The following is a 27564-nucleotide window of genomic DNA, read 5'->3' as shown; positions in this document are numbered from 1 at the left end:
ATTGTCCGTGAAATCCCAACACACGTAAGATTCTCCCACGAAGGGCACAGGACTATCAGAGGGCACAGAATCAGCTCGTGGACCCCTCCCTCCCCACACTGGAGCCTCAGTGTTACAAGTCGAGATCTAAAATAGCGAAGGCAATGGAAATGCGTGGGGCCTGACTAGATAAGACTTTTCTTACTAGGCTAGGGGAACCACTGTTAAGTGTTTAAATAGGGACGTGATAACAATCAGAACTAGGTTTGGGGGAAGATTATTCTGGGAATGTAATATAGAATGGAGGACAGAGAGAAATAACAGAGACCAGAAACCTCTTCTAATAGAGACAATGACCTGAAAGGCCTGACACAGCAGGGGGCAATTGAGAATACAAAGAAGGAACAAGAATCAAGAAATATGTTGGAACTAAAAGAGATAAAATTTGATATCTGATTGGAGGAATGGATCAAAGGGTTCTGAGTTTTTCCCTGAAAGACCAGGAAAAAGTACAATAACATCAGCCATAATAAAGAATAGTCACCATGGCCTCAAAATCAGCTATCCCTTCTCCAGGCTAAACATTGTTACTTCTGTAAGTATTCTTCATCTAACATGGTTTCCAGACCCTGTACTATTTCTCCCTTTTAAAATCCAGTGCCCAGAATTTGTGATGTCATTTCCTTTACAAAATTATAAGCTCCTTGATGTGGTTTTTGTTTCCTTCTCAAAGTTTGGCAATCGGCACCCTTGTTGAGTCAACAAACTTTTATTGAATGTGTTAACTCATGATAAAGATCTGACAGGACAAACCCGGACACTAATTCTCAGTTCTGGCTCCTCGGGAACTAAGGTAAGAAAAAGTACAAAACTTTCTCCTTCCACCCACCCAAAAATGCTAAAAACTGGCCAACAAAACCACAAAGCATTTATGCAAAACTCTGACATGTCAGAGGTTTCAAGATCTACTTAATAGCCTAATAAACCATCAAAGGGGATTGAAACTGCAATTTTCACTAATATGAACTAGACACACATCCAAGCCTCCAAATCCATCTCCCCTCTAAGACTTTGCTCTCAAATCCATCTGCTTTCCTAATGACAAAATTGTCCTCAGAATAAAAAATGACATTTGTCACTAATTCAGAAAAGCTGAAAGGGGCTCAGTTTCTCAACCCACAGAACATTTATTTGGGCCTATTTGATTATGGGTAGGAAAATGTTGTAGAGATAGGAAACAAATGGTACCAACAAAGGGTGCTTATTCTGCATGTGGTACAGACTACCAATTATTTGAATGACGATAGAAAAGGGAAATGGTACAAAATAAAATAAAAGCCATGCCTATCAAATGTGGAAATGACAACAAAGCTGGGGAGACAACTGGATGACAGACTTCAGACACACGGACTGTGACAGGTAGCAACAGTAGGAAGACACACAAAAAAGAAATGTAACTTCCTGACCTTGAGTCCCCACACAAATACTAGGCAGGGAAGACAGGGCTGAATAACAGCATGTATATTGATTAGCTAGAAACTCCAAATAAGTTGATAGCTGCCCAAAGGTTCATTTATTCTTACAGAAGTACAGATGTTCAAATCTCAAACTCACACAGCTCTTGTTTGCCATTAGCTGAGCTGCCATGAGCTCAAGGGAATCACCCATTGTGAAAATGTACAGAACTGTGGTGAAAATGAAACAACCACCTCATGAGAGTCACAGATTTTGATGAGTATGAATGGTATGTTAGGTTTCTACAGTTGCCTTTGGAGTGCAAACCCTCAGGACTGCTTGAATTACAAGCATCTGTCTCAACAATATAGCTCATGTTTTCCAAAGAAATGGATGGAGCTGAAAGTAAAATAAATCCATCAGGAAGATATCTGTCATTATGCAGGTAAGTATATGAGTAGCCAAATAGCATGTTTCTACAATCACAAACTGGTCTCTAGAAAAATAATATGAAGCCTATTGCTTGGGTTAGTTTTTATTTTTTTCATTTTGATTTTGTTTTTAGTTATTTGAGAGAAAGGGAGAGAGAGAGTGAATGAGGGGCAGGGGGGTGGGGGAGAGAGAGAATCCCAAGCAGGCTCTGCACTGTTTGCGTAGAGCTCGACGCGAGGCTTGAACTCACGTACTGTGAGATCATGACCTGAGCCAAAACCAAGAGCTGGATGCTTAACCAACTAAGCCACCCAGGTGCCTCTACTTGGGTTAAGTTTTTAATTATGGGGTCTACTAATTAAAGAATCTAAGACCTCTAAAACTAGTCAATTCCTCAGGTCCCTTCTATTTTTGACATAATTATGATTTTATGACTAAGACAATGAGGTCTATAAGGAATCAAACCTAGGATGAGTCTAATTTAATTTCTAAATATGATCTATAAGAAGGAAATCTTCACATCTGCAAATAATCCTAAGTTCTCTGGGTCAAAAATAATACCAAATCAATGGGTAGAAATTGCAAAAAAATTTTTTTTTCTTAAGGCTATGTGAGAGGCAGAAAAGTGGCAAAGAGGCCTCAATATGAGCAAATATTGCTTGAAGGAAAATAATTTCTGCTCTACTTTTAGAACAACGGGCTCAGAACTATGACTAACCCAGAACAGACACCTCAGTGTCATTGTTCTGGTCCCTGCACTGCCACAGTGTGCTTCCTCAGCCATACACACACATAGCCAGGGTTCTGGATAGCATCCTGATACTGGAAATGAAATAGAAAACAAGACATGCCAGATCAGCATGCCATGAAAGATTCCAGTTTATCCCTATATAGAGACTGGTTGTCTCTGTCCCCCAAAGAGCTTACTGAGGATGTAGGAAGAGCTACTGAGTGAAAGTGCTATAGTATATAAAGGTTTCATGACATTCAGCCACCTGGTCTGAAATGAGTAGAGTGAAAAATGCTTTGATCTCACATCAAGCTAAGAAAAAGTTATTCACAGGACCTTGCCATTGGTCCTTATCACCTATCCCAGGTGACCCAGCAGACTGGGGTAAAACCCTCAAATAGGGCCTTTTCTCTATTTCAAAGGAACTTCATGTAGTATATTCAACTGCAAGATTAACAAAGCCTTTAGCTCCTTTACCCATAAGTCAAATTGTATGTAAGAACCACCCCAAGACAAAAACCTCATCCAGAAAACATGAGAATGAAGTCAGAATATACCTTTCCCTGCTCTCAAGGTAGTGGGTAATCTCATCCTCAACAATCTTTCCCACATAACAGAGATGCTACAACATGGTGACTGAAACACATTTTATGACTAAGCTTGCTAACCTGAGTTAATGTTCAAAGATTTCTACATTTTACCAGGTCAACTGAGAATCTAGAGTCAAATGTTCTTCAGAGTAGTCACTCTGACAGGATCACAAATCCACTGGTAATCTTTATTGGGGTATCAACTGATTTTCCGTGTCAAGTTTCTGTAGAAGGAACCCAGAAAATGGGACCTAGAGAAAGCCTCTTCCTGTTAATGTGGTCATCTGTGGCCACTTTTCAGTAACTGATAATTCCAGAGTAAAATATTACAGAAGAGAATAAGAAACCCAAAATCCAAATTGTGTGTGTGTGTGTATGAAATAAAAGATTAAAGTGGGACTTCAAAACAGTAGGGAAATGATGTTTTATTTATATGTAATAAATGCTACTGAGGAGCGCCCGGGTGGCTCAGTCGGTTGAGTGTCCGACTTCAGCTCAGGTCATGATCTCTCAGTCTGTGAGTTCAAGCCCCACGTCGGACTCTGTGCGGACAGCTCAGAGCCTGGAGCCTGCTTCCGATTCTGTGTCTCTCTCTCTCTGTCCCTCCCCGACTCACACTCTCTGTGTCTCTCTCAAAAAAAAAAAATAAATAAATATCAAAAAAAAATTAAAAAAAAAACCCACTACTGACATAACTCATTAAACATTTGGAGCAAAAATAAGGTACTATCCTGCCTTACATCATAAATAAACTCTAGGCAGGTTAAGGTTTTAAATGCAAAAACAAAAACATTAAATAACTAGAAGAAAACAAAGGTGAATATTTATTTGCTGTCAGGATAGGGAAGGCCCTTTTAACCTACAGGTAGACACTAAATGCATAAAAGACAACAGTGATAGGTTTCACTACATAAAAACATAAAATATCTACACATCAAACTAAAAAGGCAAACTACAAACTGGGAAAAATCTTTGTAATATACATGACCAAGAATTATTATTCTAACTACATTTAGGCTTTTACACATTCATAAGTACTGATGGTGGTGTCTGGGTGGCTCAGTTGGTTAAGAGTCCAACCTCGGCTCAGGTCATGATCTCATTGTTCATGGGTTCGAGCCCTACATCAGGCTCTGCGCTGACAGCTCAGAGCCTGGAGCCTGCTTCAGATTCTGTGCCTCCCTCTCTCTCTGTTCCTCCCCCACTTATGCTCTGTCTCTCTCTCTTTTTCTCAAAAATAAATAAAACATTAAAAAAAATGTTTAAGTACTGAATACACCTCAGCAGAGAAATGGGAAAAAGGTGTGAACAGGCAATTCACACACACACAAAATGACCAATGAACATATACATACACACACACACACACACACAACACACACACACATTCAATTCTATTATTAAAAAAAGAAATAGGGGTGCCTGGGTGGCTCAGTTTGTTAAGTGTCCAACTTTGGCTCAGGGCATGATCTTGTGGTTTGTGAGTTTGAGCTCTACAATGAGCTCTGTGCTGACAGCTCAGAGCCTGGAGCCTGCTTCAGATTCTGTGTCTTGCTCTTTCTCTGCCCCCCCCTTCTCTCTCTCTCTCTCTCTCTGTCAAAAATAAACATTTAAAAAAGATATAAAACTGCACTATATATGATAAAGTAAAATTAAAATATAAGTTAAATAACATTTTTTACCTATCAAATTTGCAGAAATTTAAAATAATACTCCATGTTAGCAAGATCTCAAACTACACACTCTTTATACTGTTGGTGGAGGTGGAGCCTAATTTGGCAAAATATATCAAAAGTCTTTTTTTTATTATTTATTTTAGAGAGGGAGAGAGCTCAAGTGGGTGAGAGGAACAGAGGGAGGAAGGAAGAGAGAGAGGGAGAGAATCTCAAGGAGACTCCATGCTCAGTGCAGAGCCCAATGTGTGGCTCGATCCCACAACCCTGGGATCATGACCTGAACTAAAATCAAGAGTTGGATGCTCAACCGACTGAGCCACCCAGGTGCCCCTCTATCAAAATCATAAACATGTTCATACCCTTTGGACCAATAATGCCACACAAAGGAATTCATTCTGAAGAAGCAATACCAGATTCACAAAAGTCTCATCCAAGGACATCCATCAGTGCTATTTATAAGATAAAACTTGGCAACAACTAATGTCCACCAAAGGGAATGGTTACAGGAATTATGGCAATACATGAAGAAATATTATTTAACTAGTAAAAACCATTTTAGTAAGATATTCATGACATTAAGTTAAAAGAAAGGATACAAAACTGTCTAAATTCAATGATTCCAGTCTTGAAAGAGATTCATACATATTATATGATACATAAAAGTTTGGAAGGAAATAACACCAAACATATAGCCACAAATACACAGACATAAACTGGTTATTTCTGGAGGTAGTTTTACAGGTGATTTGAATTTTTTTTTACTTTGTATTTTGCTATATTTTCCAATTTTCTATAAATCTGAATGCCATAGTTTTTTTTTTTTAACATTTTTTAAATGTTTATTTATTTTTGAGAGAGACAGAGACACAGTGTGAGTGGGGTAAGGACAGAAAGAGAGGGAGACACAGAATCTGAAGCAGGCTGCAGGCTCTGAGCTGACAGCACAGAGCCCAATGCGGGGCTTGAACTCATGAACAGCAAGATCATGACCTGAGCCAAAGTCAGAAGCTTAACCGACTGAGCCACCCAGTGCCCCCCAAAATGCAATACTTTTATATCCAGGAAAATATGAATATAATTTGAGGACGGTGGGGAGGCAGACTGAATAGGACAGGCCCAAGGACAAAGTCAGGATGCACAAATGCATTAGAAACTCCCCTCCACACTGCTCCTGGCTCATTCATCATTTTCCTCTGGGATTGATCATTTAACCAGTTGCAGACAAATCCCCTTAGACATATTATCACCTCACATCTTATTCAAAAACGGACCAAAAAAGTGTTGCCAATTCCTTGCCAAAACCTAGATATACCACATCTACCCTATTTCCCTGATCTACCAATCCCACAACCCTGTCCCATGAAGGCAATCTGGCCCGTCTGACATGGCTTGTTCGAACCTGGTAAACCAATACCAGTTCTTGTGCTTACTATTTCTGAGTGTTTACAAAATAACACTTGATAATCTAGTCTGGAATTTAACCCAAGATTTGCAACATTCTTCCTCCTTTTTGAAAATCTGAAGAACATGTATGTAAACCAGACCCTTAATGTATTTAAATAAAATTTATTATTATATTTACATAAAATATATTTATATAAAATATATTAATTTTCTTCTTTCGGTCTATTCAAATTTTTATCATTAATTTCATCAAGTGGAAAAACTCCCAAATCTTTAGGGCTCTTGTTTTTTTTTTAAAGATATCTAAATTCAATGAAAAGTAAACAAAGGTCCATTTCAAAACAATGAAATCCTCATTACAGAAAAGAAGAGGGGAAGACAAAACCCTTATTAAAGCAAGACTGTTATTAGCTCAAGACTTTGTGATTCAATAACAGTCTAGGTACAAACAGAACTGTAAATTGAATTTTCAACTCAATTCCATTTATCTAACACAAAATTTGAGTTAGAAGAAACATTAGAGATCATTTTGCACAGTCCCCTCATTTTAAAGATCAGAAAATTGAGGCCCAAAGAGGTTGACTAGCATAAGATCATTCAGCTAACTTAACGTCAGAACTAGAATCCAGGGCCCTGGCTCTCCTCCTCCAAGATGATTCCCATAGAATTTAATGACCTAGTGTGTGTGTGTGTGTGTGTGTGTGTGTGTGTGTGTATGACATATATAGCATATAAATATATATATTAGCATATATATGCACACATAAAAATAGATTTATATATGTACACATATACATATATTCTTAACATAAGGGAGCAAAAACTGTATTTTTTAATTTCAGTGACAATGACAAGCCCAAGTTATTCTACTTCTCCTACTTCTCTAAAACAAGGAAACAATTTCCCTATTACAGAATATAAGGCTAAACCTTTAAAGAAATCAACAGTGTAAGTAACACAGTCAAGATTTCAACAAGCAGAATGCCTAACTAGCTCAGTCAGTAGAGCATGTGACTCTTGATCTCAGGGTTATGGGTCTGAGCCACATGTTGGGTACAGAGATTACTTAAAAAAAAACTTAAAAAAAAAAAGATTTCGACAAGCAATACACTGAATTAAAAGGATTATCTTTAATTTTTAAATTGTTTTTAAGTTTCTTTATTTTTTTTTTTAGCGTTTATTTATTTTTTGAGACGGAGAGAGACAAAGCATGAACGGGGGAGGGTCAGAGAGAGGGAGACACAGAATCTGAAACAGGCTCCAGGCTCTGAGCTGTTAGCACAGAGCCCGACGCAGGGCTCGAACTCACAGACCGCGAGATCATGACCTGGGCCGAAGTCGGCCACTTAACCGACTGAGCCAACCAGGCACCCCTAAGTTTCTTTACTTTTGAGAGACGAGAGACAGAGCATGAAGAGGGGAGGGGCTGAGGGAGAGGGAAACACAGAATCTGAAGCAGGCTCCAGGCTCTGCACTGTCAACACAGAGCCCAACGGTTGGGGGTGGGGAGGGCTCAAACTCACGAACTGTGAGATCATGACCTGAGCCTAAATCGGAGGCTTAACCAACTGAGCCACCCAGGCATCCCAGGAAATCTTTAATTTTTTTAATGTTTCTTTATTTTTGAGAGAGATACAGAAAGTAAGCAGGGGAGGGGCAGAGAGAGAGGGAGACAGAGAATCCAAAGCAGGCTCCAGGTCTAAGCTATCAGCACAGAGCCCAAGGCAGGGCTCAAATCCATGAACCATGAGATCATGACCTGAGCCGAATTCCAACACTTAACTGACTGAGCCACTCAGGCACCCCTAAAAGGAAATCTTAAAAAGCTATAACTAAATAAGAATTCATTCTCATTACTATATATTATTGTAATCATTCTACAGTATCAGTAAAACTGATGTTTTATAAGATTTTGTCTCAAACCATCAAACAAGGCCAAGAAAGCATCTGTCTAGCTAAGTGCAGAATGCTTTGCCACCTCTAGTTACCATGTCCCTGGGCTACATGGAATACAGAAAACCCCAGCATAAACACACATATCTGTATATATAAAGTTCAGCCCAGGAGGCAAAACTGGAAAGAAAGCTAACATTTTTTCTCTTCTAAGTTTACATACAGGGTAGGCCTAAAAGGGTGCAGCCACTTTGGGAAAAAGTTTGGCAGTTCCTCCAAAATATTAAATGTTAAGTTACCTTATGACCCAGCAATTCCATTCCTAGGTGTGTATGTATACGTGTGTATGTGTGTGTGTGTGTGTGTGTGTGTGTGTGTATCTCCAAGAGAACTGAAACTATGACCACACAAAAATTTGTCCATGAATGTTCACAGCAGTAATAGTCAAAGGGCAGAAACAACTCAATTGTCCATCCTGATGATGAATACATAAACAAAATGGGATAAAGCCATAGGGTGGAATATTATTCATCCATGAAAAGGAATTAAATACTGACACATGCTACAACAGGGATGAACCTTGAAAACATTATGCTAAATGAAAGAAGCCAGACACAAAAGACCACATGTGGTATGACTTCATTTATATGAATCAGCCAGAAAAGGTAACTTTATAGAAACAGAAAGTAGAATAGTGGTTGCCTAGGGCTAGGGGAGGGGAGAAGTTGGAGGAAATGGGGAGTGACTGCTAATGGGACAGGGCTCCTTCTTGGGGTGAGGAAAATGTTCTAAACGTGATTGTGGTGGCAGGTGCACCACTCTGAACATTCTAAAAAACACTGAACTGTATGCTTTAACTGGGTGAATTGTAGGGCATGTGAATAAGCTGTTTTGTTTTTAGGTAGGCCCTATCACTTTTATCGGGTCAGCATTCCTAGCTAAAATTATCTACACCCAAGACTTCAGCCCCTCCAGCACACAGTGATAAGAGTGAAACATAGTCCCTTACCCTCCTGGTTCCCTCTAATCACCTGAGTAATAACATAGTTGGCCCGCTCTGGTCTTGAGTCAATTTGGAAACAGGGTGAGAATCAAATCAGGGGCTCAAGCAAAAGCAAAAATGAATGGCAAACAACAAGCATGCGAAAAGATGCTCCATGTCACTAGCCACTGGGGAAATGCAAATGAAAACCCCAAGATATTACTTCAAACCACCAGGATGGCTAGAATCAAAAAGACTACCACTAACAAGCATTGGTGAGGATGTGGAGAAAGTGGAACCCTCACTCTGCTGGTGGGAATGTGAGGTGCTGTAGTTGCTATGGAGAACAACCCAGCCATTCCTCAAAAGGCTAAACACAGAGTTGCCATATGATCCAGAAAGTATACATACCCAAAAGAAATGAAAACACATGTCCCTGCAAAAATTTGCATGTGTATGCTCATAGAGCATTATTCATAATAGCCCCAAGGTAGAAACAACCCAATTATGTCAGCTGATGAAAGGATAAACAAAATGTGTTGTATGCATATAATAGAATATTATTCAGCCATAAACAGAAATGAAGTACTGATATATGCTACAACATGGATGAAACCTGAAAACAGTTTTAAGTGAAAGTAGCCAGTCATAAAAGACCATATATTATGTGAACCCATGTATACGAAATGTCCAGAATAGGTAAATCCATAAGAGATGGGAAGTAGATTACTTGTTGCCTAGTACTAGGGGAGATGAGGACATGGTTACAGCTAAAGGGTATAGTTTTCCTTCTAGGTTGGTGAAAATGTTCCAAAATTGATTGTGGTGATGGCTGCAGAACTCTGTGAATATTCCAAACACTACTGAATTGCAACCTTAAATGAGTGAACAGTAGGGTCATAAAAAAAGGAATGATAAATACGACTCCATTTCACTTGAACAAATAAGAAATGCCTACTTACTGAATTAATATTCTTAAACCTGCACACATTTGCTATCATAGTCAAAGTAAACCAGCTCCCACCTTTTTGTTCCTCCCGGGTTCCCCCACAATACCATTTTGTAGCAGACTTCCTGAGCCCACTTGCCTTTTTTAGGAGCCTGTAGGTCTCCCTCAGGCCTCCAGCGGCTGGTCTACTCCCTGGTTACTTCTTCCTTTGGTGCAGGAGTTTGGGGCCATCAGGACTAAAAAGCTGACATTTGCTAGTTGGTTTTACTCCATTTGTTAACAGCTTCTGGCACCTAAAGAGTCTCAGAGCAGTACCTTCTGCTGTGTCCAGATGTATCTGGGTAGAAAGGGGGGCTCACAGCTTCTCTGCTGTGATGGGAGGTAGTTGTGGCCTAGAGGCTAAAGCCCTGGACCTGAAGTTCTCAGGAAATCTGACTTGGAACTTTGATTCTGCCCTTTACTGGCTGTGTGACCTTGAGCAAGTCACTCAACCTCTCTGACCCTCACCTTCCTCATTTGTACAATGGGGATGATACCACCTATCCTGCAGGGATATCCTGAAGATTGATATTTACAAAGCCATCTGGAACACAGACATACTCACTAATTCAGTACCACAAAACATGGGACAGGCTGTAGACTAAGTGGTGGGGACACAAACATGAATGCAAAAGGAGCTGCCTTTAAATTGTTCGGTGCAGAAATGCTGTTAACAGGACTTCATTTTCTGCCTTCCCTACATTAGCCTTCTTTCAGGATAGCAGAAGGAGTTTCAAAAGTTTAATTCTTTGCCTTGATAAACTTTCACCTCTGTGCTCTCAAGAGAGATCACACTGATAGGGCAGCAGCTATGTTTACATCTTTCATTCTCAAACAAGGGGAGATGGGATGGTTACTTAAATGTTATGGGAAAAACAGTCCTTTTATGCCTTCAAGTCCTTATCACCACTAATCCTTAACTCTTTCAGGCCTTACCTGCAGGCATTTCCAAGATGAAAGTGTGCTTACTCAGCACTTTAAAGTTAAATATGGAAAACTCATTCTCACTCCCTTACCCCCAGCCGGTCCAGATTTACATGCCAGGTGGAAAGACTGGTCACAAAAGATCAATTCCCAGTTTAGCTACCTTAGTGACGAATTTCTGGCTCACCTCCTGATTTGGGGCTCAGGGTTTACTCTAAAAACAAAAGGGCTTTCCAGAAAAATACTAGCTCAGCTTATAAATAGAGGCTGACATAAAGTAACTAGGGGCGGAAATGTAGGAGATAGTTTCTAAATTAGAATGTTAGTACACGAAGCCCATCCTTCCCTTGGTGGAACAATTTCACAAATCACAGAAAAATATTTTTCATTTTAGAATAGATTGGGAGAGAGCCTTTGCCAAAAGCCAGTTGTCTAAATTTTCAATTTGAATTTTAAGCAGGATTATACGTGCCCAAGAACATCATGCTATTTTTAGCTAATAGGTAGGATTGCTGTGTCCACAACAGTTTAGAGAAATCAAGAGTGAAACTATTAAATAGCATCTCTCACTGTGGCATCTTATAATTTAGCATTTCTATTCCTATTTTAATATTTTCCAAAGCTTCATCATAAAAATACATGTAAAGCACCCATGCTAGGCACAATACGGAATTAAAATAGATAGACATGGTTTCATATCTTCATTATAGGTTTAACCCACACTGAACAAACCAGATACATGAAAGAACCTCAGGGTTAAAACATTCCCATCAAGCTGCCATCCAGCCCCTAAGTGCTGAGGGGAGATACACTAGGAAGCAATTGTCCTACTACACTTACCACCCTTCCAATGCTTAAACACTCTCTGTTTTAAAAGGAGAGGGGAGGGGCGCCTGGGTGGCGCAGTCGGTTAAGCGTCCGACTTTAGCCAGGTCACGATCTCGCGGTCTGTGAGTTCGAGCCCCGCGTCAGGCTCTGGGCTGATGGCTCGGAGCCTGGAGCCTGTTTCCGATTCTGTGTCTCCCTCTCTCTCTGCCCCTCCCCCGTTCGTGCTCTGTCTCTCTCTGTCCCAAAAATAAATTAAAAAAAACGTTGAAAAAAAATTAAAAAAAAAAAAAAATAAAAGGAGAGGGGAAATGAACATGTTCTAAAATACACTGAAAGCCACTGAATTGTATACCTAAATGGGTGCACTGTATGGTATATGAATTTTATTTCATTTAAGCCATTAAAAAAAGAAAAATTATTCTTACTCTGATTGTTCCAATTAGTCAAAGCTATTTTTTATGTTTTATTCATTTTTGAAAGCGCGCAAGCAGGGAAGGGGCAGAGAGGGCGGAAGATCCCAGGTGGGCTCTGCGCTGACAGCCACGAACCTGATATGAGGCTTGAACTCATGAACTGTGAGATCATGACCTGAGCTGAGGTCGGACGCTCAATTGACTGAGCCACCCAGGCACCCAAAGCTATGGTTTAAGCTCTCATGTTAAATGTATCTAAAGGCTGCACTGGCTTGGCAATGGAACTCAGTGGCCACTATGGAGCTCACTCTAATCTACCCCTGCCCATACATCTTTCTTTCCCTCAGTCTTTCCCTAGTCTCTCTTCTTTATTCCCCCAGTTCCTTTCCTGTTGTTCCTCCACTCCAACTAGGTCTTGGGTCCTCTCAGGTATTCCCAGGCACAGTTTGTCCTAACTGGTGGACCTCCAAATTAAACCGACTGCTGACCACCAACCACCCCCCCCCACCCCGCAACATTCCCTTCATGACCTTAGGCAAGTCATGTACTTGCTCTCCTGTTCCGGTTTGCACAAAGACGAGTTGGACTACTACACAAACCTTTCCAGCTCCCACATTCTATGTGAAAATAATACAAATAATGAACACCTATTTGGTCCATAACATGCAAAGTCTTTGCCATTTTAGCCAACAAACATATAGTTGGATTATTCATTTTGTAAATGGCCATGTGATACAATCTCCCAAAGAACAGTATTTAATATGGTCATAAAGTGATCAACATGGAATCTTTATTTTTTAAAGCTATCACTTTATCAAAGAAAATTCAGAGCCCAATGTGGAATGTTTCATAGTCCCTCTGGACCTGTCTCTAAGGGTCCATTTTTGAACAGGACGACAACAAAAAAAGCTTTTGCATGTTGGGCCCCAGAGCCTTAACAACAGTGGTTCGACTAAATCCTAAGAAAGGCTTTGTTTAGCAAGTGGCAGAGAGACCTAACATAGGACAGCACCTCAACATACATTATAAACTCTCAGAAATATGCGCAGAGAGCAATAAACACTGGCAGGAATGAATCCTTTTACCATGGATAACTTGCAGCTTTTTATGCAAACCAGTTACATCCTCCCAACAAAACTCATAGAAATATGTAGTCACCAGTTTCCAACACACTACCACCAGACAAATTCACAGTATTGTTTCCATGTGCCCAACATCACAGAGCAGAACCGAAAGAAATGCATCAATTTCTCCTATACACACACGCGCGCGCGCGCGCGCGCGCACACACACACACACAAATATGCAAGAGAAACCATTTTCTTTGCAGAACCTACCGTTATCTAAGTTATGGGCATGAACTGATAAATACTAGTTGCTAATAAAACTCAGATGGATAGCTCTCCACTGAGAAGCAAAGAGCACACGCAGAAATAAAAAGAAAAAACAAAACAATAACCCTAAGGTGTGTTTCTTGTCATTAACCGACCACCAAACATGGAGAGAAATGACTCAAAGTGACCGTTTGCATCCGTCTTTCCCATTACCTCAGACTTACAAGTTCTCCTGTTAGCTACCTCCCACACTTCTGCCCCCACCAAAAAAGCCTAGACCAGAAGGTGGCAGCCCCTCTCTTCTTCCCCTTCGGGCCCTCGGCTGGAGGCACTGAAGGAGAGTGGGGGGGCGGGGGAGGGGGGAAAGGACAAAGGTAGGCGCTTTCGATCTCTTAACAGCTTTGCGCCTGGGCTCCCGGCCTCTCCCCTTCTTATCACGGAACCGTAGCACCTGCCCGAGAGAGGTCCCTTCCTCCACCTCAGTAACCGGCTCAAGGGGCTTTAGGTGTCCAAGGAGCCTGGGCGCTGCAGCCCTAAGGGACAAAGGCCGGGCTTACCAAGAGGAGGGGGAGGCGAAAGAAGTCGGGAGCAGGATGAAAACCCTTGCAAACAAAAGCGGAGGTGGGGGTGGGGTCCTGAGACTACCAAACCAATCTCGGGTGTTCCCAGAGGTAGCCAGGTTTGGCGGATTAATGCGCGTGGGGGAGGGGGACAGAAAATTCCTCTGAGGAAAGGGGACTAGGGAGCTGTGGGGACGCGGAGGCCGAGGGGAGAGCAGAGGTCCTGGGACGAAAAGGGGTACAGTTCGTGAGTGAAGAGAGGTGATGGCCAGGAGGTGAAGGCCAGACAGGGCCCAGTGGCGGGAGAGCGGGCGCTCAGTCCCGGGCGGCGCTCCCCTGGGGCCGAGACGGGGGCTCTCGGAGTAGGGGGGGGGGACTCCAAAGCTGCGCGCCACACGGGGCTGCGGGCGTGCGGCAAAGGGATTCCGGGAAGAGCGCAGAGTTGGGGGCGCAGTGTCGGAAAAGAGAGAGTTTGAGAACAGAACCGTAGAGAGGCTAGGGGGGACTGCGAGGGGGCTTGACCCTCGTCCGCCCCACCTCACCTGGCGCCGGGTCGGAGTCCAGGTCTAGTGCTGAGAAAGCGCCAGCTCCGGCCAGCCCCTCCGTCCCGCGCGGGAGACCACGGACACAAAGCGGGGCGCGCGGGAGGGGGGGAGGAGGGGAGGAGGGGGAGGAGAGGGGAGGAGGGGGAGGAGAGGGGAGGGAGGAGGAGGAGACGCTTGTGGCGCGGAGGGGGGGGAAGGAGGGGCGCCCGCCGCCCTCCGCCTGGGTCACGGGGCGGAGCGTGCGGCTGGAGGCCGCGCTCGGCCCGCCAATGGCCACCCTGCCGGCCGGCTGACTAGGGCGCGCCATCCCGCAGCTCACCTCGGCACCTGGGCCTTGGCGGGCCCCAGCCAATCAAATGCCCTCATTTGCATGTCCAGCCCCGCCCTTTCGCCCCAGCCAGGGGCCCGCTCCCTGAGAACACAAAGAAGGCCCTCCCCGTAGGGGGAGGAGGTCCACTCCGGACTGCCTACCCCGAAAGCCTAGCATCACCTTTCCAGTGCATTTATGGGTCTTTCACAGTCACCCTGATGATAGGAAGTGGGGGGCTTAGGGGTTTGGGCCAAGATCTCCTAAGAGGTCAGATGTCTTCTCCCTTCTAACCAAGAGCCACTCTTCTCCTGGGCCACAGTTGCGTCTCTGGGTCTCTGAGCCCTGCACCTCCGCCCCTCTCCCCCTCCCCTTTTTCCAGTCGCCCCATCTCTGTGCTTCCTTCCGTAGGCTGCTGCCCACTACTGGCCTTGTGCTGCACTGCAGCCCTGATCAGCAGGCTCTGAGCACAGCCTGGATAGATGCTCACAAGCTACCCAAACCTACCCCTCCCCATGCCCCGTCCAGAAGGAAAACGAGAGAGGAAGAGGTTACTGCACTAAGGTGGAAGGGACCTGATCAAGTGGCTTGGATACCTATGATGGCAAAAAGTCAACACTTAAGTCTAAATTCCCCAAATCATCTCTTGCAACCTTCCTTCTCCTACCTTCAGGTCTGTACTGGGCCACAATGGTGACAGACTGGCCAGCCCGTTTTAGAGCAGCTGCAGCCTGCTCGTGAGTTGCATTCCTCAGGTTCACGCCATTCACCTGTCCAAAGAGAGGAGCTATGAGCCACCCCAAAAGCAAGAAAGGCAGTCCTCTGTCATAGCAGTCAGTAGAGGGAGCTCATCCCTAAACCTAATCAGATGTCTTTCTCAATTTCCCATCCTTGTCCCTAAGACAGGACCTAAAGAATATGACATCTCTAGTGTCATAATTATCTTTGTGCAGGTCAAGTGCCAACCATGGTTAAGATCCAACGCACACTCATTTTCTCTTCAAGGCTAAGTCTGGTCTCAGTCCCTGTCTTTCCCTAAGGTCATCTATAAAGAGAATATAAGTTTTCTCCAGCTCAGCCTTCCCCCATCTCAAGAAGTGTTCCTTGGAGAAGGCAACATCTCCCCTCCTCCCTTTTCGATTGGCACAGCTCCCATCCTCCCACCTCTCCTTTGTCTCCTCACCGATAAGATCCGGTCTCCCCTGCGCAGCTCCCCACTCAGGTCAGCTGGGCCTCCTGCCAGGATGAAGGAGACAAAAATGCCTTCTCCATCCTCTCCTCCTACAATGTTGAAGCCCAGGCCTGTGGAGCCCTTGTGCAGGATGATCTTGCGGGGCTCTCTGGTGGGAAAGAAGGTGAAGGGTCAGGATGAGGTGGATATAAACTGTCCTCCCTGTCAGGGCCAGCCTAGGGCAAGGCCCACATTGCTGCAGAATGACTTAGGTCCCTATGTATGATACCCTGTTGCTTCCTTCCTCTCCTGAAACCTGCTTGGCTGCTGTTTTCTGCCAGGTGCCAAGTTTCAGTTCCTCTTCCCTCCCTTCTTCCTGAGGCATTGGAGTCAGCTTCCCTGTGGACAGTCCCCTACTCTCTCAGTTCAACACACCCCTACCCTGTCTAGAGACCATCATCATCTCAGGGCCCATTTACTGGTCTTCTTTCTCCCCAGATTCTCCTATCCTACCACCGGTGTGATGGACCTGGGTCACGACAAGGGGAACCAGTTAGGAGCAATGGAATCACCGGGGGTTGACTGCACTCACCATCCACAATATGTACATACTTACTTCACACATGCACCTCCACAGTCTCAAAATTCCACCCACCCACTATGACCCCTTCTATCTTCCCCAGTGACAGATTTGGTCACCAGCTACCACTATGTGCCCTTGCCAGGTGATGTGGGAGACAGATAAAGAAATCCCAGGTGCCTGGAAGGAGCTTAGGAGCCTAACTTAAGAGAGTTAACACAGGAAAACTTCAACTGCAACTAACCATGTCTAAGGAATCCCTGTGGAAGTGGTCAGTGTCATCAGGTAAGAGTTACAGCCGCTCCTGTATACCCATACAACCCGAATCCTGGCACTCTTTCCTGGCCCACCGCCTTCACTTTAACATCTTTCATCAGAGGAGCCCCAAGTCCAAGACTCCTCCTTTGTTGCCTCTAGTCTAGGGTGCGAGGCTCCTTCCCTGAGTCCCGGATGCTCTGGCTCAAATCCCCCCTCTCCTCCTACCTGGCATCCCCTCCAGGCCGCAGGGAGCGGAGCGGCCAGGCCCACCTCTGCGAAGCCCTCCTCCAGGCCGAGGCTGAGGCCGGGCCCAAGCCCAGGGCCAAGCCGGAGCCTGAGAACTTGCGTGCCCTCTCCATAGCGAGACCAGCTCTCCCCCCGTCCGTCTACCCTTCCGGCTCCACTGCAGCCAGCCCAGTAGTCTACCAGGCCCCACCCCGCGGCAAACCTGTCCCCCGGAACCCGGGCCGGCCTGACCAGTTCCACGGGGCCGCCGCCAGAGTGGGGCGGAGCCGTTCCCTGGGAGGCCACCGGGCCCGCCAGCCTCCCAGCGTCCCGCCAACCCTGAACTGCTTTTTTTTTTTTTTCTAATTTAGAATGACTGCAGCAGAGGGGGCAGCAACTGTCTCGGGGAAGGAAACCCCCGCAGCCGCCACCTTCTCAGCCCCCTAAGCGCTCCATCCCACCCTTTCTCTGTACTTTCCGATCAGGGCACACACTTGGCACTCCCCCTGATGGTGGAACTTGTCCCTGCAGCTACCTCAGTCCCTCCCTAGGGCCCTAAGGGCTAAGAAAGGGCCTCAGACCCCAAAGACAATTGATGAGGGCTGTATCTCTTCTTTGCCATACTACAAGGGAAGACCTGTGGCTAGCCAGAAATGGAGTCCCATTCTCCTCATCCCTAGGGAGGATGAAGCTGTGGGAGTCTTACCTGGTGAAGTCCTCCTCAGCCATCATGTGCCTAGGGATAGGAGAGTAGCGGGCAGGGGGAACCTGAGGAGGAGCAGGGTAGCTGACCTTGCTCTCCACAGCCCCAAGGTAACCCAGGCTGGAATTATGGCTTATGTGGTTATCAGCCAAGGCAGTAAAAGCTGGAATCAAGAAAAGGAGAGAAAAGTTCAGAGACCATTCCATGTGGGTCCCTACCCCACCCTGACAAGGACTGTGCCCCACACCCTACCTCCGGTGCGAAAGCCACCAAGGGATGTTGATTCCTCAGGCCTCTCCTCCCCTCTCCCCACCCCACCCCCACCCCCGGGTTCCTCCTCCACAGTCCCTTTCTGAATCCTGGGCTCACTCCTGTGAGTCTTAGAAAGAGCTAAAGTCAAGCAGTCTACAAAGAAAGGCATGACTAGAGGTGTGACTAATAATAATCCCTCACATCTCTAAAGCCTAATACGGTTTTTCAAGGGCTTTCTTGTCCATGATCTCATTTGATCCTTGCAGCAGTCCTATGAGGAAGGCAGCACATATATCATTAGCTCCTTTTTGCCAAAGAGGAAACTAAAGACAGGTGAAAAGGACTCATCCAAGGGCACCCAGCTATAAGGGGCAAACAAAGCTGGGATGTGGACTCAGTTCTCCCGAGCACTAGTCTTCTGCACTTGCTCACTCTCTGAACAGGGGGTTTGAATTCTTTCCCCTCCAGAAACCAGGGGGGGCAGGGGCTTAAGACCAGGGACAGGGCAGATGGGTACGTACTGCTGGCGTAGTCAGGGGGTGCATACATGTCGTTGAGGTGGAGGCTGCCTGGCTTGGCCACCTTCAGATACACCATATCAGATGTGTTCTTCAGTGAAGCCACAGCTTCCTCATGCCTCACATCCTGCAGATTGGTGTTGTTCACCTAGAAGAGGAGGGGCCTTAGGGCTGGCACTTGGGAGAAGGGAGGGCCTTTCCAGGTAACCCTGAAGGGTGCCCTTTCCGTGAAATTTGACAGTGCTCTAGTAGGGGCCCAGTATAGCGCTGTGAGAAGTGGAGAAGCATGACATAGAACAGGTGAGGGAGTCTTAGCCATGAAAAGAACTGGGTAGGGCCTTGGTATCTGAGTACACACAACTCAGATGATGCTCTTGAAATGCCCCATGATGCTAGTCCCTGAGTGAGGTTCAGGTGGAGGGAGAGGCTCCTAGAGCCCCACCTCCCCACCCTACCATCCCCAGGAAGGTTGTCTCACCGCCAGCAGTCGGTCCCCAATCTGTAGGCGTCCATCCTTCTGAGCAGCACCCCCCTCGATGATCTTGGTGATGTAGATGCTATTGTCTCCCGGGATGTGCTGGTTGCCAATCCCCCCAGCAATGCTGAAACCCAGGCCTGGGTGGGGGCCCGAAGGGAGTGGGAGAGGGCCACAAGGAGAAGTTAGCGTGCTCAGTCAATCCCAGACCCAACTCCCCACCGCAGCCAACCCCCTGGCCCCACAGGAGCTCCCCCCAGGGATCCCAAACACTAGGCTGCCATCCCGAGGTCAGTAAGGGTGAACAGATGTGAGGTCAAGGAAGAAGCCTGTGAGCTAGAACAGGGAGTCAGGCAAGGAGTAAGGCTGTTCCCTTCCATTTCCTGAAGAGCCAACCAGGGGCTTCTGGCCAGAGCACAGGAACCCAGAGGGCCGCACCTTTGGGTCCTTTGAGCAGGTTGACCTCCATGATAGTCTCTGGTGGGGGCTGTCTCCTCCGCACCACCAACCGCACCACGGGGCCCGCCTCCTTCAGCGCTTCCACGGCCCGGCTGTGCACCACCTCCGACACGTCCACCTCATTCACCCGAAGCACACAGTCATTCACCCTGCAGGGGAAGCCCAAGAGACACGACATCCTGCCACTGCCCCTCCACCCCCTCTCCCACCACATCCTCCTTCCTTCCCCTCCCCTCCCCTGCCCCCTCTCAGCTCTAATAAAAAGGGTCATCCTGCCAGGTAGCCCTCTTCCCTTCATCTCCATCTTGCCCCTGCTACCCACAGCCTTGCTTCCAGGCCACCTCACCCCAGCCTCCCGTCCATGGCAGCTGCTCCACCAGGGATGATCTTGGTAATAAAGATGCCAGGGTCATCAGGGACATGGGGGTTGTCGATGCCACCTGCAATGCTGAAGCCCAGGCCAGAATTGCCCTGCAGAAGGGGGCAAAGGGGAGCACAGTCTGCTCACTCAGAGAGCATGAGGGAGGGTCCTTGATTTCCTCACTTCCTCCAAACCCTCCGAGAGGGTTCTCCAGGCCTCAGAGGGGGCCATGGCAAACCAGCACACAGCTTCCCAGCCTGTGCTGACCATTATAGCACAGAAGACTCAGCGAAGCTAGCCCCTTCCCAGTTCCCCAGGCCTCAGAGAGCAAGGTCAATTAATATTTGTTAGTTGGTTGATTGATTGGTGCAGTATGTGGCCTCTGAGGGGCGCTGTTTCCCCATCCTCTCAATGCAGGTTCCCCCCCACCCCCACCCCATGAGTCTTGAGACCCAAGTTCAGGGCCCTTCCTTTTCAGGTTTGAACCCTCCCCTTCCCTTTCATCCTGACCCACTGGCAGACTCACCCGCTCAAGTACTATCTCCTCATACTTGAACATGCCGTCGCTGCCATTCACCTAGGGGGAGACACAGGCTCTGAGTGATTCCTGCCCTCCCCCCCATCTGCTCCTGCTCAACCTGGTCCTCCCCCACTCCCCAAAGAGTAGGAGCCCCAATTGCCCTGAGACCACCTCTTGGCCACCGATGGGGACAGGCTGACCCTGAGGAGACCACATCCTTCGCTTGCTTCCAGCCATATCAGGCCAAACCCATTTAGCCCAGATCAATTGTCTGGGACTGAGCCAGCCAGTGGTGCACCCACTGAGAGGCTGGGCTCCAGGGCTTCAGGGTTCACTAGGAGGGGTGCAGGGCTGGCCTGAGGGGGATGGCAGAAATGGAACATGGCAGGCAAACCACGCCACACCTCACATTCAGGGGGGCACCCAGTGGCCTCAATGGGGACCTAGTCCCCTTCTGAATCATAGCTCTCCCTGACTCAGGGATCACAGACTCCCACCATGTCAGAACTGGTAGGACAGCAGACACCATCTTGTCCAACCTCTCTCATGTGACAGGTGGTGACACTGTGGCCCAGAGAGGATACAGGTTGTACCTCAGAGCACACTGGGAGTTAGTGGCAGGGCAGGGGCTAGAACCTGGATCTCCAGATACTCTTTTGATTACATCAAGCTGCCGGGGCTACTGATGTTTTGGCCGCTCGTTTCCTTCCCCAGCAGAACTCATGAGAAAAGGGAAGTTGCACCCTTCAGAATACCCCAGGAATCCTCATTCTGTGTCTCCTCTGTGTTCCCAGGAACCCAATTCTTCAAATGGGCAGAAGGAGTCAAAGTCCGACTCCATTTTCTACCAAGGGGCTTTCGATCCAGAACCCTTTGTGTTTCCCAGCAGAAAAAGCCTGGGTAGGATCTGGTTGGGAGTCAGAGGCAAAGCCAGGGGCAGGAAAGGAGTAGAGTGGGCAAGATTCCCCATGAAGGAGAAGCTAATAACCCATTGGACGACTAGCAGCAGTGTCCATGGCCTCCAGTATACAGTAGCCATGGGAGGAAAGGCAAGGGAAGGGGATGGAAACAAGGATTGTTCTGACCAGCCCACAGAAGTGGCCTCCCAGACAAGACATACTTGGTGGCCATTGTCAAGTGAAAATGTGATCCTGGAAAGACAAGTAGTACCTGCTTCCTGGCTCCCCCTCTCATCCCCAAGAATGGAGGAACTCCCTTGCCTCTCTCCCCGGGTATCCCAGAGCCCCCTCCTTCATCTTTCTCTGGCCACATTGCTCCTTTCCTGACCCCTGGTGTCATCCTCTGAAGGGAGCTGCAAACCTAGGGTGGGGGCTCCTTCTCATGCCCTGTTCTGCTCTCCCTCCACGCAGCTTTGGCTTGGAGAAACAGGGGGCAGGAGGAGGGCTGACTAGTCATGCCTCCACCTTTTCAGGGCCTGACCCCAGGACTTTACGCCCTGCAGCCCTGGGAGTTGGTGGGATTGACTCCAGCTGCAGCCCCACTCTGGTCCCTGATCCCAGGAGGAAGAAAGAACCGATTGCCTTTCAGAGCCCTGAAACCAAAAGAGCTTCCTAAAGAAAGATGCAACAGACACACAAGCAAAAGTACACCCATGCAGCTCTCGTATGCATCTGGTATGCCATGTGTTTCCACATGTGATAAGCTATGCTTCCAGCCCAGCTCCAGTGAGGCCCAGAGGCTCCCGGCTCCTGCTGGTCCGTCCTCCAGCCTCCCACTGCCCCACTCGGGGCCCCAGCCTCCAGGGCCAGGAGCCATCTAGGGAGTAGCCCTGGCAAAGAAACCTTGACCAACTGGCCTACCCTTGGGACTGGAACCTGTCTGCCAGTTGAGCAGGACAAACATGAGAGAGTGTTTGCAAGGGTAGGGCCCCAGGATACAGGGGAAAAGGAAAGAGGGGGACTCACTGGAGAGGGCAAGAAGCCAAGACAAGGGACACGGGAAGCAGTAAGTGTGGACAGACAGAAGCCAGTACTGAGGACTCCTCTCCCCGGGAAGTCCCCACCCTTGCTCCTGAGTGAGAGCACCTTCTATCCCCAGAGGAGGACAGAGGTGGCCAGAACGGTCACCACCTTGGGGCAGTCAGCACCTGCCCTCCACAGCAAAGCCTTCTCCTCTCTCCCTAACCTGGGGGCCGCAGAGCCAAATAACCAGACAGGCCCTCCGCTATGCATGCCAAGGACCTGGCTCTGCCGGCCCAGCCTCCATTTTGCTGCTTCTCCCACAGATGCTCCTTCCATTTTCTAAGCTGGCAGTTTAGATTGGGAGTGGAAGCCGGAGTTGTGCCCAGCACCCAGGGGTTCCCAAGCTGTGCCAAGTCAGGGCTCGGGGGCCAAGTTCTCTCACATCTGGAGATGCCCAAGGGGGACATGCCCCACTGGGGCCAGTGCTGCACCAGGACAGCTGCCCCTTGCTTGGCTCCAGGCACCATGCCTGCTCTGGAGCAAAGAAGCTTGCTTCAGTCCCCCCACCCCCTCCCCTTGGACCCCCCAGCACATACACACTTCAGAGCTGCTTGGACAAAAGAGTCCGTCCTTCTCAGCAGCCTCTCAGCCTTGCTTGGGACGTGTCTCTTGCCTCCTCCCGCTCCCCTCCCTTGCCTGTCAAGCGCCTCTCACCAGGGACACCACACACACACACACACACACACACACACGCACACGCGTGCACACACTTGAGCCACATGCTCACACACACATACATGTAGCCACACACACAGGCAAACACAGCTATCTCTGCAGCCTCATCTACAGAGACACCTCCACATTCAAAGAGACATCCCCACATGTCCATGTGCACATTCACACACAAAGGGACTGGGACGGAAAGGGACCCATGGCATTGAGGGAAGAAGCTCAACGAGCCGGGCACATGGGCTCCTCTACATAGATTCACAGGAGCTCCATTGCCTTCCTCCCCACACCTTAACACACATACACACATACACACATATGTCCCCCCTACGCAGAGCACCATGCCCCCTCCTCCTCTCCTGTGGAGACACACACCACACACAGCCCCCGCAGAACCTCCCGCCCCCTGCCAGACACAGAGACGCTGCTAATCCCCCCCGCCCCCCCGCACTGAGACAGACCCAATTCCCCCACACAGGAAAATGTGCCCCTCCGCCATACCTTCACCTCCTGACACACACAGCTCCTCCCAACCCCCTCCAAATGGAGACCCCCAGACACACACAGGGAAGCACACATTTCTAACCACCTCTCTTGCCCCAGGTGAAATGCTAGGGCACAGGGTCCACTGGCTTGAAGCCTCCAGGAACCCCTGCTGCAACCCCAGGCCTCTAGGCCTCCACTCTCCAGCCCCCCTGGGCTGCCCCACCACTCCCCCCAACCACTGCTGGTCCATACCTGCTCATACCAGTCCCGGTTGGTACAGGTGCACTCGGGCCACCAGCTGGGGCCACTGCCGTTGAGTTTGGGGGTGCTCTTGCCCGGGACTGCCTTAGGGGGCACTGGCCCCACATCCCGGCCGGTGGGGATGAGCTTGGCCTTGGTGCGGGGCGTAGGGGTAGCCCCTGCCTGTGAGGGCAGGGTCTGCGAGCTGTAGCCCCCATAACCCACGCTGGCCCCATTGCCCGCACCTGGCCCATAGGGGTCGGGCACCTGCCAGTCCCCATAGCCAGGAGGCTCGAGGCGCCGCAGGGCAGCCAGGCGGGTCACCTCATAGCACTCCGGGCACTTACAGCAGTGCTGGTGCTTGTGCATGGCACTGCCCCCCGCCGCCCGGACCCCCCAGCCCACGCCGGTTTCCACACCGCCGCCGCCGCTGGGCTCCCGGGCACACTCACACTGCTCGGACCAGGAAGGGGGGGGCACCCGTGGGGGTGCTCTGGCGGAGCGGGGCCTGGGGCCGGGCGGGCGTCCCGGGGCTTCTGCCCCCACGCTGCCCCGCACCCACGGCTCCCCCTCCAGCACTGGCGGCTCCGTGTCGCCCGTCGTGGCTCCTGGGCCAAGGCCCAGCGGCAAAGAAGAAGCGGAAGCCTGGGCAGAGGCTGGGTGCTGAGAGGACCGCTCCTTCACTGGTCCCCAGGATGGATCTGAGTGGAGTCAAGAGCATCTCTCCCTGGCTCCCTTCTCAGTTGATTCCAGCCAATCAGCGTGCAGAGTCAGGCAGCGGCAGCGGCAGCGGCAGGAATGCTAAACAGCGGCTCCTTAAAGGAACAGAGGCAGTGGCGCCCCCAGGCTCAGCCCTAGCTCTCCAGATATCTGGGGTACCGCCGACCCTAAGGCGGGGGCAGGGGTCTGGGGCCACGGGCGAGCTCAGCCCCTAATCTAATGCCCCCATATCTCCAATTTCAGCCCATCCTCTGCCCACTCCACCCCACCCCACTTCCAAGAGGGAATTGCAGGGAGATGCTCAATGGGTCCCTGGGCTTGCTCTGAGCTGGGGCTACCAGAAGTAAAGACTTGAAGCAGCAGAACGGACCAAAGGGACGTTGGAGCAGGGCAAGGAAGGTGATTTTTCTTAACAGGGGACCAAGGAAGAGGGCAGCATATGAGGCTACTCTCCTGCTAGTGCCCCCTCCTCAAGACTATTGTTCTCTCAGCCTCTAGGCCCTGAAATGACCGCAATCTCACACTTGACCTGCTTCCATCACTAGTGAGGGGCTCCAGCCTAGAACAGAAGGAAAGGAAAGTTGAAAGCTCTTGTCCCTGGCCCACAGGCTCCTGTCTCCTTCACCCCTCTCCTGCACGTTATGATGGGAGAAAGAGCTTCAGGATGCCAAGAGGAAAGAGAGTCTAGGGCAGAAGGAAAGGTAAGAAGAGATCTGAAGTGAGAGAAACCATTCCAGGGGGCCCGGAGAAGAACTTAGGAATACTTGTCGAAGGACATCTCTTTAGCCTCCCTGGAGCAGCCTGTTGGGGGATGGAGGAAGAATGGCATGCGTGGAAGACCATCTTTTTGCTGTTCTTGTTTTGTCATTGGCTACCAGTTATTGAGTCTTCACAAAGTCCTAAGTGCTTTACATGCAAACAAAAACCTTACCAAGGTGCTACTGTCATTATTTTAATTTTACCAATCGAGAAATTGAGGGTCAGAAATGTCACTACACCTATTAACTCTATACTGAGGCTCAGAGATGGTAGTACAGCTGGAAGTGACAGAATAGGATACAGATCCTGGCTATTTGATTCAAGAGCCCATGCTCTGAATCACTCTAGTACAACAGGTCTATTCTAAGTTCTCCTGTAGAATGTAGATATCAGTTCAATCCCACAAACAGTCATTGCACACCTACTCTACGCAAGACCTCCACCTAGGTCCTAGGGATACAGAAATTCATTCTTAATTCAATGAACATTCATCTGACACTTGCTATGTGCAGACACTGTTCCGTGATTTGGGGTCATAGAAGCAAACAGAACAAAACACGATAAATCCCTGCCCTTGGGGAGCTTACATTCTAGTGAGAGGATACAGACAAAAACTAGCATAATAAATAAGATAATTATAGAATATGTAAGGTGGTAACTGCTGTGGGGAAAAAGAGAAAAGTCGATCAGAGAAGAGGGTGTTGGGAATGCTAGGGGGAGGACACTGGGCTGTGATTCTCTCTCTTCAAGTTTTTTACCTCTACATTTTCACATGAAAATTTTCAAACATACAGAAAAATTGAAAGAATTTTACAGGGAATAAACACCCAATTGCCACCTGGATTTTCATTAACATTTTACTATGTATCTATCCTCCACATATTCTCTCCAACTTTTTTTAAATGAAAATCCACAAACATACAGAAATGTTGAAAGAATAGTACAATAAGAGTCTATCTTTCTCATAGACTCAACAATTGGCATTGTCTTATTATATTCGCTCCATCCATCTATCATCTAGCTACATTGCTTTCGGAACCATCTGAATGCAAGTTACAGATTTCATCACACTTTGCCCCTAATACTTCAGCATATATCTTGTATTCTCCCACATGACCACAATATTATTATGACATCTAAGAAAATTAGCAATAATTTCCCATCATCTAATAGCATCTAATGTCTAGTCTGTATTCAAATTCCCCCAAACTTGCCTTTTATATTTAAAAAAAAATTTTTTTTTTAACGTTTATTTATTTTTGAGACAGAGAGAGACAGAGCATGAACGGGGGAGGGTCAGAGAGAGGGAGACACAGAATCTGAAACAGGCTCCAGGCTCTGAGCTGTCAGCACAGAGCCCGACGCGGGGCTCGAACTCACGGACCGCGAGATCATGACCTGAGCTGAAGTCGGCCGCTTAACCGACTGAGCCACCCAGGCGCCCCGCCTTTTTATATTTTTAACATCAGAATCTAATCAATGCTCCCACATCACATTTGTGTCTTCAACCACTTTTAATCTAGAACAGCCACAATCTTTAAAAAAAACCTTATTATTTTGAAATAGTTACAGATTTATAAGGAAGTTGCATAGATAGTACAGAGAGGGCCCATGTACCCTTCACCCAGTTTTCTTCAGTGATTACATCTTACATAATTATAGTACAATATCAAAACTAGGAAAACCACACTGGCAATGTGTGTATAGTTCTTTGCCATTTTACCACATGTGGAGATTCCTGTAACAATTGGGGCAAATAAGGTACAGAATTATTTTGTCACCACAGAGATCAACCTGTCAACATTTTATCAGCCTGAGGGAACTTTAGAAACCTTACCTCCCTTTAAACACCTTTACTGGTCCCACTTATAGCATGGCATTGTATAGCTGTCTTAAATATTTCTTCTGCATATATTGAGCCCCACGTCAGACAATGTTATATGTATTTCTTCCACTATCAAACATAATTCAGACAACTTAAAAGAAGGAGAGTCTGTTGTGTGTACTTCCATTTTTACTCATTCAATTATTTCTTCTTTCCTCATGTTCCAAGATTTCTTCTTTCATCATTCTTTCTGTTTTGAGAACTGCCTTTAACCATACTTTTAGGGTGGGTCTGCTGGTGATATAGTCTCTTAGCTTTATT

The 27564-nt window shown here is 47.6% G+C and overlaps 1 protein-coding gene across 7 annotated transcripts in view; it reads right to left on the bottom strand.

Annotated features, from left to right (window-relative positions):
- DLG3 (discs large MAGUK scaffold protein 3) overlaps positions 1 to 24664 on the bottom strand; it is a 58145-nt gene extending 33481 nt beyond the window's left edge. For 2 of the 7 annotated variants that reach the window (XM_058714830.1, XM_058714831.1), the window contains exons 1-9: positions 23952 to 24664; positions 20569 to 20619; positions 20028 to 20152; positions 19661 to 19830; positions 19226 to 19362; positions 18751 to 18895; positions 17981 to 18140; positions 16224 to 16380; positions 15708 to 15810 (exon numbers count right to left, since the gene is read on the bottom strand). In XM_058714830.1, the coding sequence (XP_058570813.1) occupies positions 15708 to 15810; positions 16224 to 16380; positions 17981 to 18140; positions 18751 to 18895; positions 19226 to 19362; positions 19661 to 19830; positions 20028 to 20152; positions 20569 to 20619; positions 23952 to 24308 (1405 nt within the window). In that variant the 5' untranslated portion in view covers positions 24309 to 24664. Of the gene's footprint in view, positions 1 to 14730; positions 14867 to 15707; positions 15811 to 16223; positions 16381 to 17274; positions 17461 to 17497; positions 17521 to 17980; positions 18141 to 18750; positions 18896 to 19225; positions 19363 to 19660; positions 19831 to 20027; positions 20153 to 20568; positions 20620 to 23951 lie in introns of those variants that run through there. The other 5 variants (XM_058714828.1, XM_058714829.1, XM_058714835.1 and 2 more) reach the window with 4 other exon arrangements.
- Between the last annotated feature and the right edge of the window lie 2900 nt (positions 24665 to 27564).

Source organism: Neofelis nebulosa, chromosome X (assembly GCF_028018385.1).
Source record: "Neofelis nebulosa isolate mNeoNeb1 chromosome X, mNeoNeb1.pri, whole genome shotgun sequence".
Lineage (NCBI taxonomy): Eukaryota > Metazoa > Chordata > Mammalia > Carnivora > Felidae > Neofelis > Neofelis nebulosa.
The sequence above is the reverse complement of the archived record's forward strand: the minus strand, read 5'-3'. Positions and strand labels throughout refer to the sequence as shown.